This window comes from Tamandua tetradactyla, chromosome 12 (genome assembly GCF_023851605.1).
Source record: "Tamandua tetradactyla isolate mTamTet1 chromosome 12, mTamTet1.pri, whole genome shotgun sequence".
In the NCBI taxonomy this organism is placed as follows: domain Eukaryota; kingdom Metazoa; phylum Chordata; class Mammalia; order Pilosa; family Myrmecophagidae; genus Tamandua; species Tamandua tetradactyla.
The window spans coordinates 33,664,173-33,677,931 of NC_135338.1; the positions used below are offsets into that span (position 1 = coordinate 33,664,173).

The window sequence follows — 13,759 nt, forward strand, 5'->3', positions numbered from 1 at the left end:
ATCCAGTAACCAAGTGAGTCAAGGAAAGTTAAGGGCATTAGGGGTGGTAGTTTTCATGATGTTCTTTTTTTTTTTTTTTGTATACTATATAGTGGGGGTCATATTTCATTATTTTTCCAATTGAGTATCTAGTTATTGCAGCACTGTTTGTTGAATTTTGGGGGGAGGTGGGGGGTGGGGTGGGGTGGGGTGGGGAGAGAAGTGCATGGGCCAGGAATCACACCTGGGTTGCCTGCATAGCAGGTATGATGTCCTTTTGAGATATGGCCCCTCACATCCCTTCTGTGGCTTCTGAAGGGTCATATAGAGTACTCAAGTGGTAGTGATAGGGGTCTATTGACTTGGGGGTCTTCTTCACAGGTGTTTGGGATAGATATTTTGGATACACATTCTCTGTGGCTTGCCCCTGGATATGGCAAGGTGGGAAAAGAGTCATGGTCCCTTGGAACTTTCATTATCAGTCATCTACTCTAGTACTCTCAACTGTTCCAAGATCCTTACTGTCTAGAGATATGGACATTACCAAGACCCTAAGCCGGGGGAAGCACAGTGTGTACGAATGAAAACTTTTTTCAAGGAACTCCAAGTTGTTAGTCAACTTTTTTATTTAATCTAGCATCAGTGTGCAGGTCAGGAAACTGATGCTGAAAGAAGGTTATATTGACCAAGGTTGTGGAAATATGGGAGTTAAACATGAACATTTAAGTTCATCAATCCATGGCTTTCTATCTTTTGAGGCTCCCATTCTGCACACTGAATATAAAAGTGTCCAAGGGCAACTTCTGAAAAACAAAAACAAAAACAAAAACACCCAAGGACAAAGAGATGTCTGTGTTACAGGGGTGCTAGAGCCCCAGGGAACCTGGACTCAGAAACATAAGGTGATATGTGGGTTCCTGTCATTAAGCTGGGTGGCCTGGTCAAGGACATGAAATTTGGAAGAAATTTATCTCCTAGATCCTTGAGTAGATATTTTCCCTAAAGAATAAAGTCCTAGGACCTTGACCACTTGGAAATTTGCCCGGTTTGCCAGCTGAACCTAACCTAAGACATTCACGGCTATGAAAGGTCTAAGACATTCAAAGGCCACGTTGCCCTGGTTATTAGATACCCACGGAAGTAGCAACCAACATCCACAGGTCTCACCTTGGATAAGTTATCTACCATCTCCCTGATGAAAGGTTTATATAAGAGGACCCACTGTTTTGCAAAACAACTGGATGATACGATTCTGTGAGTATGATCCTTGCCCCCAGGGGTACAAATACTGACACCACCCCGTGACAAACCAGGGCTACACTGCCAACCTGGACAATATTGCTAACACTACCTCTGATTTCATATAAAAAATCTACAGTTATCAGTCCCCTGACTTCTGGAAAGAGACTGTGTCCTCCTTGTCTCTTTACCAGGAATTTACTGATCATTTTGTACAGTTTTACACCCAAGTTCATTGCAGAGAATCCAAGTTTCTTCTGTGGCTACCATGAAGTGGCTTTATATACACAGAATTAAAGTGGATTGAGTCTGAAAAAAAAAAAAATTCATACCAAGACATATCCCAACTCTAAGCAGCACCACTCTATCATATACAAATCAAAATCGTCACCATACTGCGATATCACTGCATTATCACTATGTCATACAACCTGCTGGGTCTCTAAATTCTCGATGCCCCTTCCCCTTCCCGCCTCTTCTACCCTCCAAAAGAGTCCTGAGCTCTCAACTTTGGGATGGGTGGCTATTAAATGGTGCAGATTCAGTTTTCTGAGCCAGAAGTAGTAGCCCATTCCACACTTTTTAAAGACAATTTAATGCCGAGTCATTTTCAATATTACTACATTTATGTGATACTCAAGAACCAGAGAATCACAATCACATTATACAGTCTGCAAAAAATGTTCATGGTATAAAAGCAAAGGAGTATCCAATTTAGAGTAACTAAGAAAAAAATATTTACAGAACAGGATACTTAATATGATTAATCAGATTTAGCATCAGGAATCTAGACTAGATTCTTATGGGCATCGATAGTTTCAGAAGACTTTCAAAACCAATTGTGGGGTATCATGGAGACAATCTACCCTAGTTGGCATCTTATCAGACTATACAGGCCTTTTTATCTCCCAATTATGACTTTCGGGACAGACTGTTTGAAAAAGGAATTGATGAAACAATTATAAAAGTCAGGACAACTTATTTATGGAGGGGTGGGATGTGAATGTGCTCTGCAGTGTTGAAATGTTTTATTTCTGACCTGGACAAAAGTTACACGTGTGTTTCTTTAAAATTATTTATTAAATTGCATGCTTGTATACTTTTCTGAACATACATTATATTTCAAAGAAAAAGGAAAAATGGAATTATTCCAATTTTCTCAGGATGCCTGGAGTTTATTATGCTTGAGGGATACAAAGTGAAGCCAAAATAGAGGTAAGGAGTCCTCTGGATCAAGCCAGTTACTGGAGAGCCTCTATTGTGGTCCTAAGTGAAGTGTGGCTAGACAGAGGTCTGAGAGCTTTATCTGCAATGGCTCAGAAGTAGCAGTGTATGAGAAGCTAAAGCTAATCTGTATTGTGTTAATTCAAGAACAATCCTAGCAGCCTCTTGGGTTTTAAGAATGACTTCATGACGGGCTGTAATCATAGTGACTCATACAAGACCATACAAGCTGTAAGTGTAAAAAACCTAAAACTATAAATATCCTAAAAAATGAAATGTTAGAGGGATAGAATTTTGTGAAGATATTTCATACCACCCAGGAGCTTGGTGAGGTGGGAGTAGAATGAATGGATTCTAAGAGTGGTTTTCAAGTTAAAGTTCCAAATCACTGGGTCTGAGATGGGACCCAAGAATCTATATTTTCTTATAAATTCCCCAGGGGATTTTGATTTTCCAGACTGAAAACGAAAATACAAGATACCATGATTACCTCCTTAGAAAAGTCAAGGTGACTTTTGGTTTTCCTTCTGGCCAGAATAAGAGGTCTGGCTTTCTCTCTCTGCCAAGCTCACCTTTGGTTAGAAATGAATCAGCACACCTGCCACTCACAAACTTTTTAGGAGCAGTGGTTTAGTTCGTCACAGCCAAATATCTGCAGTGGGGGAAATGTTAGGAAATAAATGTGCAATTACATGAAAATCAGAAAGATAAGGACATCAACATGTTAACAGTGGTCATCTCTGGATGGAGGGTGACTTATTTTCCTTATACTTTTTTTTTTTGGTAATTTCCAAATTTTCTATATTCAATGTGAATTTCTTCTGTAGCTAAAAAATAATTAATTAATGTTTAAAAGACTGATGAGGAACTGACATTCTCTGATCTTTACCAAACTGATTTCTTCTTCAGGAGCTGAGCACAAACACTTGTGCTGATGGCTAATGGGAGAAAGTACGATGGTCCTGCTGGACACCATGGACAGCAATAAGGAAGGGTGAAAGGGCAAGACAGCCTGCAATAAGCCAGGGCCCCTGGTGCACATTCTGCCCAGCTGAATGCTTCCTAATGAATTACTGAGGAAATACAAAAATATTTCTAAATTTTTTCCTTCACCACCTCAAATGTAAGCTCTACATCTTCACTTAAAGCAACCATTTGCTCCTTATTTCTTCTTTTAAACATTTATTTATTTACTGTACAAAATATTTACACCAACAGCTGCAATTGTCTGGCCTGACAAATGTGCAGCAAGGCCTGGTCTCTGCCAAAGTTCCTGAAACACGTCGACTCTTTCCTTGGTGTTCACTTGGTGCCTGGTCTCCTTCAAAGAAATTAAAAGGCCAGAAGGTTGGCTGGCCCCTAAGTACCTGGGCCACACAGGAATAAATAAGAGAGCTGTCCAAAATAAGAAACATAAATAGAAAATTGTCTAAGAAATAAGAGACACTTTTCCTTCTCTCCAACATATTGTACCTTTTCCCCATTCTGGCTAGTACCAAAGCAGGATTAGAAAGAAAGGCCAAAAAGAGCAAAGAACCTTTTGAATACAGTTGGTGAATGCAGAATCTAGAAGAGGAACAACTGCCAAAGGCAGCAGAACCATGTGCCCCAAGCTGGAAACCCCTTTCAGGGCCCCAGGGACAGCACTGTATTTCCCAGCGTGATGACTAAACTTGCCTGCACATATCCCATGGGAAAATATTTGGGCAAGCAGCAGCACCTTGTCCTGGTCCCTGAGGAGAGCAGTGACCATGTGGCATGGAAGATCTTGGGGTGTAGAGGCCCTGATGCTGGATCCTGGACCCTAAGGATGTGTGAGGTCAGCACCCATGCCAAGAAAGGACAAATGATGCCTGTGGAGGAAAAAGGTCAGGCAGGAATTGTAGCAGCTCAGGAGGGCTTGCTTCTTGAGATCCCTGCCTGGCCCAGAGGAAAGGGAGAGCGCAGACATACTTCAGGAGGCCAAGGCATTGCCACAAGTCCTGTCTCATCTCAGGACTCTGTGTACTTGCTGGTTTTTGGCAATAAATGATGGCTTGTAATATTCTCAAAATCGAAGTGGTTCATTTGGAATGGTAGCTTGCAGCAAAGCCTTCTTAAAAACAGAAATTTGGAAACTCAATGAGATTTTGAGCCTTGAAAATGTTCTCATTCAAACTGTAATGAAGAAGGACATCCTCTTCCAAGAACAGCTGTGGGGTTCTCTTCATTACTCTACAGTGAACTTAATATATCTTTTTCCTTTTTTAGTTCCCCTTCCAGGTACCTGATGAAGTGCAAGGAAGTCACTGGGACAGCAATATGCTTACTATCTTACATATCTCCTCTATACATGTTCCCAAAGTCCTGAACTCAAGGGAAAGGACCTATGATAAACACTTAAACTCCTTATCCTTTTTCTATTCTTTCAGTGTTGCCAGAGAACACCAAGCAAATAGAGAATGAGGGATTATTGGCATGCTTTTCTTACTGTCCTCCAACCTTTGCTAAAAAATTTTCTTCAGTGGAAATCTAGGTTCTGGTGGGAACCTAGAATCATGTCAGAGAAGAAGCACAGCTCTTAGCACATTGCCTAACTTGGAGGCAAATGGCTAGGCCCAGCGATACCTCAGTGTAAAGAACAAACTCAGGGAAAAGCGTCAGAAGTCTTCCGGCCAGTCATGGGCCTCAGTATACCTCATAACCCTAAAGGATAACCATATTCAGCATTGGAGGCTATAGTCCAGCTGTTTTTCACATTCTTACGTCTGTCTGATTATCTTAGCTGGCTCAAAATCAAGAAAAAACCTTAGAGAGTTCTTCTTTATGAATTAATGATAATTTCCAGAAATGACTACAGGCAAAGCTTCTTTTCCAGTTCTGACACCACAAAAAATGATCCTTTTGTGCTATCAGTGCCCATTAGAGGTAGTCCAGTGCCATGGCATGTGCCTGTGATTGTGCAGAGGGACGAAAGAGAACATACTCATGTGGCTCCTTCCTATCTGTGCTACTTCTGGCTCCTGATGAGAAGAGGCAATCCCCCCCTTCCACAGAGGACTCAGGTACTGGCCAGGTTAAGCAGGAAGGGTCAATTAGGGAAACTCCCAAGGAACATCAGCAGAGGCAACTGGAGCATAGCCTGGACTTGAAGTTGTCAACACACCAAACTTCCAATAGATCTGAGCCCTCTGTGTAATCTCCCTCAGCTACAGAGGCAGCTCCAGCTACTGAGATCTTCAAAGAACCAAATGAAATTATAGCAGCATGGTCGTCTCCTCACGAACGAATGGGTAGCTCAGATTACATACCATGACAAAATGGCCTGTGGTAGAGATGGGCAGGGAAGGGGTGAGATAAAGACAAGGCTCGTAGGTGACAAAATACTCCAAACACAAGGGAGCATGCGGAATCTTCTGGCTGATGGTTACGTGTGTTCGGGCCAGAGATTATGATGTCTGTGATGTGCTCCAGAGAGTGTAGGAGCTGTAAGGATGGCAGGAAAGTGATCAGAGCATGCCAAAGCCCTCACAGCCCTCGCTGATGGCCAGCTGCAGCATCCTGTGCACCTCTTCATAAGAATCATATGTGGGGAGGCACAGCTGGTTAAAACTGGAAAGGCAAGGGGAGAAGTGATTCACTCACACCAGGAAAACACGGAAAGGCCTGGAAAGATAATCTTCCCCAAGAACACATATTAGGCCATCAAATACCTACCATGTGTGTGCGGTAGGGAGCGTGCTATGGGTCGGAGCAGCAATAATCTGGAATGAGGGACAGAGGGCGGCAAAGCCTCCAGGTGGTAGCTGAGAGGAGCCTGTTGTGAACTGAAGCAGACGAGCCAACTCCTCCTGAGTCAAACTGGAAACTACAGTCCAAAACCACCTCATGACCTGGCAGGGAGAATACAAAACTGGGATCAAACACGGTATACAGCCTAGGAGTTGACCAATGGGGGAAGAAACGAGATATCCTGAAACCATGATATGAGCATATATAGAGAGAGGAATGGTTAGCGTTGACAACCTCTTCAGGAAGTGACATGTCAGAAGCAAGCTGATTCCTTGCTTCAACTTTGCATTTCCAACTCACTGCTCCTGCTGCACTCAGCCTGGCAGTTCTTTCTGCCGAGAAAACCATCTAATTTTCCCTGGTCAATCAATAAGTCTATTTCAATGACTCCTCTACTTTTTTCTTTCAAAACTTTTTCCTTACAATATGACACAAAATCCAACTGAAAGAAGTTTGGTCCACTTGCCTTTTCTCTGAAATGCCATGAGCCACCAACCACCACTGCATGGGCTTTGAAGTCAGAGACATTGATGTTTCCAGTCCCACACATCAGCAACTGGAGAAAGGTAGTCAGGTGTTAGTAGAATAGTCAGATGGACAAAGACCCAAAATAAGGTCAAAATACCAGGGGAAAAAAAAAAAAAGACAAAAAGTGAGGTTGTAATGCCAGAATGCTTTAGGAAAATGATTTATGATAGGATAATAATTTCTAACCAGTGCAGTGAAAATCTAAACATTAAAAAAAAAAGAATACAGATGCCCAAGCCGGTCTAGACCTATTGAACAGAAATCTCTAGGGATGGGTATGAACCTATATAGGCTGAAAAAGTTTTCCAGGTGTTCCTGATGAACACTTCTAATTAAGAACTGCTGCTATGGATTTGGGACAAAAAAAGAACCAAATTTTACTCTGCTCTAGATTTAGCCTGGGAATATGAGGGAGAAAAGGAAGGCCTTTCCTTCTGATGAAGACTTTAGCCCCATGGCCTTTCCTTTTCCCTGGATTGAACTTTTACTACCTTACTTTCAGACCACCTCTACTTGATCAGATAAGTTAAAAATTATACCAAAAAAAAAAAAATGAGAACATTCATGACATCAGAGCCCTAATGTCTAATTTGGTTTAGGATCCAGCATGTTACTCAGCTGACTGTGAGTACTACTCCAAGAGCTATGAAGAATGACACATCCTTATCAAGAGATAGGAAAAGCCCAAATTAAGCCTGCAGAGACTTGGTTCCTTTAAAAAGACCTTAACTGCTAAGTTAATGAGTAACTAAAAGCACAGTACAGAACAACTGTTATGAGGTTGTGTTCCTTTCTTTCTACTCACTTTCACAAAGTTGTTATAAATGCTTTACTTCACGAAAAAATAAGCTAATACCAGAATTATTCCTCAGCCCCAAAATTAATAGTACTAGGCTACATATTTATCAGAAACTTTAAGCTGCAATCTGAAGAGTTCATTTTATTTGGACTCCATATCTGAAGTTTGAAAACTGCACAAGACTTTGATTCTTGTTCTTTAAGCCAGTTCCGTTAATAACAATATAAAGTGGGCAAGACCACAAGATAAAGTTTTCCCATTTTTTAAAAGAACTTCCTCTCTACAAGAAAGTTTGTGGAAACACACTCCCTGTAAAGGCTATGGGTAGTTAAAATTAATAATTTGCATTGTACGTCTTATCTGTGAGGAGCAGGTAAAGACACACTGATTTTACTTTTTGCCCACAACTGATAAGTGAACTTCAGTTCTGCTAATAAAGAATGGCATTAACCATCATATAGCCAATTTTTGCTGTTACAGGATCTGAAATAAGACATTAACTATATCATGTTATGATTCAAAAACTTGAGATTTTATCACATCTTTTGGTTTCACTTTCACTAGAATGTAGCTCCAGGAGGGCAGGGACTTTGTCTTCATGTCCAGTGCCTCAAACATACATGGCACACAGGAGGCACTTGATAAACATTACCTGAACAAATAAATCAAAATCATTCCCTAAAATGTACTTTAAATGTCATAAAGATTTTATGAAGACTGTACATGAAACCAACATTCTTTACTACTCGACCAGTATCAATAATTTTTGATGACTCAACGAATATTATTAGTTTTAATAAATAATTAGTTGTTAGCTGGCTTCTAATTTTCATATTCTAATTTTTAATAAGCCAAAGAAAGCATCAATGAATAGTAGAGTGACAAAAGTGAAAACAACTCTTGAATGAAGGGCTTTCCTAAGGCATTTCAAACTAGAAGATCTAACAAACTGGCTCCTTGTGAGTACACTAAAATATTGAGTCAAGGATGCAGGGGTTTGCAATTGTAAGCACTTACTTCAAGTTCATTCTCATCAAAAATAGCCAAAAGGTTTTCAGGGACCAATTCATTCAGGCCTGAAACAAAGTAGGCAAGTTAAAGACATATCCACACTGGTGATATAGGTATTTCAACCTCAAAGTCAACAGTAGACAGAGTCCCACCTTTTAGGAAATGTTCCACCTCCTCTTTCACTTGACTGGCCAGCCGATATTGGGCCAGTAAATTTAAATAGAAGATTTTATTTGCATTGGTGACTGGGATTTGAGCTCCACCTGTCATGAGTTCTACAACCTGAAACAGGAGGCAAAAGACAGAAAGGGAGAGATCGTGGATAGGAGTTTCCAAGATGATGTCTCCCTGATGTGTTCCATAAACATAGCAATAACTTCATGGTGCCCGTCACAAGTTTCTGCTGCGCATTCAGCTTCTCAACAGACCTGATTTTATTTAATTATTAACCTTCAGGGTTCATATCACAATTGCAGTATTCTACTACCTACTATTTCTGGAGTAGCTACCCGAGTCTTCTCTGACCTTGTCAAATGGTGGTGATGCAATGGAAGGTTTTTTAATCTCTCTCCATGACCTACAATTAAACTATTACTGACTGTTTCTCTTAAGCCCCTGAGCCAACTGAGAGTAAATAAAGCCAGATAAGAAATCAAGAAGTCTATTTATATCTCAGTTTTCAGATGGGAAGAGTTGTTTCCTTACATTCTTTTCTTTTCAGTGTGGGTCCATGGGAAGAGCCATGGCTTGAAATCCAGGGGATCCTGGATTCTAATCTCAGCCCTGACAGTAAGTAGCTATAAGACTTCAGTTACTTAGCCATTTGGGCCCCCAATTTCCTTAACTGTAAAGAAATACCTGAACAAGCTGTATGATTCTTAAATGGGAGATGGCACCCTCAATAAACAACCTCTAAACGGTTTTTGAAGAACTCATAAAGCATGGTCCAAAACCACCACCCTAGGGGCGGTGCAAAGTGGCTCAGTGGGAGAATTCTCACCTGCTATGCCTGAGACCCAGGTTTGATTCCTAGAGCCTGCCCATGCCAAAAAAAAAAAAAGAAAAAAAGGGTGCACGGGTGGTTTGGTGGTAGAATGCTCGCTTTCCATGAGGGAGACCGGGTTCGACTGCAGGACCATGCACTCGCCCCCCCCAAAAACCCACCACCCTAAGGAATATGTATAAAGTAAACAAGTTTGTTTTCTCAGGTGAATTCAGTTATAAGCTCAGATTTTAAAGTACTGAAGATAATATGGAAGAGAGAGTGCTTTCTCTACACTAGAGTAAGGATTCTCAGTAGATCAAAAGATGCATAATCCTGGTTTTTTTTTTCCAGTTATTTTGTACATGTTCTTTTGTACAATTCTGAATATTTATTTTATGTATAGGCATTTCTTCCTAGTAGTCTAAGAAGCAAATTACTAAGATTCAGAATTTATAAATTAAAATTGGCATTCCCTTGGGCTTGCGGACCCTAATTCAGTGTTCCATTGACTCTAGCTATCTTGCCACACTGGGTCAGGAAGATAAGTTCTGACCACATGTGTGCAAAGGCAGAAAATGGGATTCCCACAAGCTTCAGGAAAGGGATATTTGACTATTAGTGGAGTGGTATCAGTGGTGCTTTAAGTTGGTCACAAAGTTCCAATCATTGCTATTTTGCTTTTAATTATATATTACTGCAGCTTTGGTTTCTTCATTACTTTTGATATTGTCTAACTCCACAATGTAAACTGAACATTTGTATCAGCAATACTTTTGGCCAACAATCTTCTAATAACAGGTATTAAGATACACAGGCATTATGCTCAAATAGAAATCGTCTATGTCGCCACTGTCAACGTTATAGATACTGCAGTCCCTTCTTAATCTGCTTGTACAGTGATATTTTATTGTTATTGCAAAGTTCTTTTTCTACTAGAAAGTAGGAATGGGATGGACAAATGGCCACCTGTGTTTTCTGCTCCACTCAAATGAGCCAAGATCATAAAGTGTGGGATACAAATGCCCTGTCCAATATGGTAGCCACTTGCTATATGTGGTTATCTCAACTTAAAATTAAAATCAAATCAAATAAAAAATTTTAGTTATTTAGCCATACTAATAACATTTTAGATGCTCAGTAGACAACATAAACAGAACATTTCCATCACTGCAGAAAGTTGCATCTGATAGTGATGCCCTAGAGGACACTGGGAACATGAGACTCACAGGCTTTAGTTCTTTTTCTCACCTTATCCAATTGACCGGATTTGTTATATTTCTCTTCTGCAAAGACCAGCTCCATCTCACTCATGTCATTGTTGAGGATGAAACAAACTTTAGATTTGTAGAATTCTGGGTCATCTGTTTCAAAGTACTGAGTGATAGAAAGACACAGAATGGAACATGAATGTTGTTGCCCAGAAATGAAATTTGTAAGTGCTTATAATCATTTACCCTTTCAATCTTAAGAATAATAAGCTGAGAGTGAAGAAATTCTACAGCTTGGGGCCTTAGAAGAACACCTAAAACATTACCTTGTAATGCATACGTAGTCCTATGATTTGGGCCAGAAAAGAACGAGTAAATCGAGCTCGGACCAACTGCTTATAGGCTCCTCCTAGAGAAGACTCATACAGACACTTGCCCACCAGCCGCCCTGCAAACTCATACATCTTCAGCCGCAGATGAGCAGGACGATTAGGGTTGGGATGTACCTGTCAAACAGAAAGACCAAAAGGCCCTGGACTATTTTTCTTCAAGCCCAACCCTTCCTCCCCAGCCTCATCTTAACAGAGCAAGAATTTCAGAGTCCAGATTAAAGAGCCCATCCAAATGGCACTAGTCTTTTGGTAGCCACCAAAGAATAATTCAAAGTGGTTGGAGGATAAAAGGCAAAAATGGACTTATATAAGTCAAAAAATCTTATATATTAAAGCTTTAGAGCTGAACACTTATGTAAGACCTCTGCTGAGTATGGAAGTTAAAACAGTGGATGATGTGTTGGTTTATTCCCAAGTTTTGGCACATACACACACACACACACACAACAGTGGATAATGGAATGCCTCTTTTCTAAAGCAGAGATTCACTTAGCCAAAGACTACTTCTCTAGTTCTGATACTTCTCCTTATTCAATGATATAGCACACAAAAAAGCAAAAAAACAAACAAACAAAAAACAATTGCTTCAGGTATATTTTGATAAAGGGGCTTAACTATTATAACAATTAGCAAACCAAACAGTGCATTATAATATCTTTCAGTATTTTAAGGAAAGCTGACTGTACACATCAACATTAAGAATGGAATAAAGGTTGTTAGACTCCCAGAACAGTATAGTAACTTCAAGCCCCTGTTACTATATTCTTTATAAAATAATTCCCATTTTCCACCCTACCCATGGGGAAGTCACAGACTCACTAATGCTTGGTTGTTGTCACTGAATCGGGTGAAGAGCTGACTGGTGGTATCAAACAGTGCCTTGCAGATTAGCTCAAACCATTCCCGGCGAGGCCCTCCCCAGTCGAGAGCTGAAAAGTACAATAAAGATAAAACTGACTCTGTTTTATGACCTCTTTTCACTTCCATTTATTTATCCATCATTCTACACTCTATATTCCTCCATTCCAACCCGATTAAAATTTTTTGAAGTCCCACCTCTTTCTGTAAAATAAAAGGTATTCTGATTGCTAAGCTAGTATGGGAATACAGGAGAACAGAGATCTCTGGAAATGGACATCCCTCTTGGTTCTACAAAAGTTAATGTGTCTGTCTGGTTCCCAGAGCTCTCCCTCCAAGTCCCTGTATATGATCTGTGTACTACAAGCTCCAAAAAGCCACCTGGCTGGTAAACACTATCTTTTTTTCTTGACTCATGGTCTCTTTTTCCCTTGGAAAATTATTGTGTGTGTGTGTGTGTGTGTGTGTGTGTGTGTGTGTGTGTGTGTGTGTGTGTGTGAGATAATAATGAGGCAGGTGAGGGGAGGAGGAGAGTTAAAAAAGATGAACATAAAATTTCAAAATTGACCTTCTTCATCCTGGAAAACCACCTCAAAGTTCTTGCTCCAATCTGAGATGGAGAAATATCGAGTGGCTTTCAGGGACTGGAAAGCAGTGAAAAGGAAAGAAGCCATTAGAATACTAGTATCTCTTGGGTATTAAAGACAAAAACACAAGAGCTTTGATGTTGTCTGTTCAACTAACTACTAGTATTTGGAGGAAATATGTTAAACAGAAATAAATTTTATTAATACCATCTTACATTTATAACGCACCTATCTCCAGATAGTTTATGTTTTAAACTTAGAGTTTTAAAACATAACCTATAACCACTGCTATGCTGGAGAGTTGAAGCTATTTTTTACCATCATCATTTTATTAAAGACAAAACTTGCAAAATGTAAGAAATAAAAAACAAGTCAGTAATCTCTCAGCAAGAGAACCAAGGTGCCTTGTTTTCATTAAAGTACTGTCTATCCATGAGACACCTTTATCCACAAGGCTATGTTCAGACAGGGAGCCATGCCACATAGAGAATGTGGCTGAGCAAAGGGGTTTCCAGAAACACCTACCAGAGCCAAACATCACAAATAGTTTCTGGTCAGGGACCAAGCCTTCTCACACTTGGGGAATGTATGAACTAGGCCAGTGTCTGTGCAGTGGAGACAGACACACATCAGGTGTTCCTCTCTCCTCAGACTAGAGTGGCAACAAAAATTATTTCCTTTTAACCCAAATGGAACTCTTCTTTTGCAAGGATTCTATAACAAGAACTTTCTTCTGAAACAAATACTTATACCTGCCCTATATAGGAGTTCCATGAAATTTCTCAAGAACTAGAGATCAGTACAGATTTGAAAGTCATCGTGTCAACTAGTGATGCCTTTCTCTGCTTGTAACATACCTCCAACAAATTGGCTGTAAACTTAGAATAATTAAGCAAATAGAGAATAGCTTTTTTATGAGTATGTTAAAAAGAGAAAATTAGTTTTTTTTTTAAAAAAAAGATAAGCTGAAGACTATAACAAAATGCTGAAGAGGTTCTTAGTTGGAAAACTTTGGCAAGTGTTGACAGAGATGACACTTTACGCACCGATTCTAACAAGGCTTGTCTGCTGACTTTCAGGGTGACTTTGGAGTGTGGTCTTTTCATATGTATCTGCCGCAGTTCTCGCTGGAAAAAGTTCACCTTGTCCTGAAAGGTCTCAGAGCCTCCTGAGGAACA

At 40.1% G+C, this 13,759-nt stretch overlaps 1 protein-coding gene across 5 annotated transcripts in view; it reads right to left on the reverse strand.

Annotated features, from left to right (window-relative positions):
- Nucleotides 1-300: 300 nt before the first annotated feature.
- AREL1 (apoptosis resistant E3 ubiquitin protein ligase 1) overlaps nt 301-13,759 on the reverse strand; it is an 81,609-nt gene continuing 68,150 nt past the window's right edge. For all 5 annotated transcript variants that reach the window (XM_077123053.1, XM_077123052.1, XM_077123055.1 and 2 more), the window contains 10 exons: nt 13,628-13,749; nt 12,563-12,638; nt 11,956-12,065; nt 11,071-11,250; nt 10,785-10,910; nt 8,704-8,833; nt 8,558-8,616; nt 6,680-6,769; nt 6,139-6,314; nt 301-6,033 (listed from right to left, as the gene is read on the reverse strand). In XM_077123053.1, coding sequence (XP_076979168.1) covers nt 5,931-6,033; nt 6,139-6,314; nt 6,680-6,769; nt 8,558-8,616; nt 8,704-8,833; nt 10,785-10,910; nt 11,071-11,250; nt 11,956-12,065; nt 12,563-12,638; nt 13,628-13,749 — 1,172 coding nt within the window. In that variant the 3' untranslated portion in view covers nt 301-5,930. The remainder of the gene's footprint in view (nt 6,034-6,138; nt 6,315-6,679; nt 6,770-8,557; nt 8,617-8,703; nt 8,834-10,784; nt 10,911-11,070; nt 11,251-11,955; nt 12,066-12,562; nt 12,639-13,627; nt 13,750-13,759) is intronic.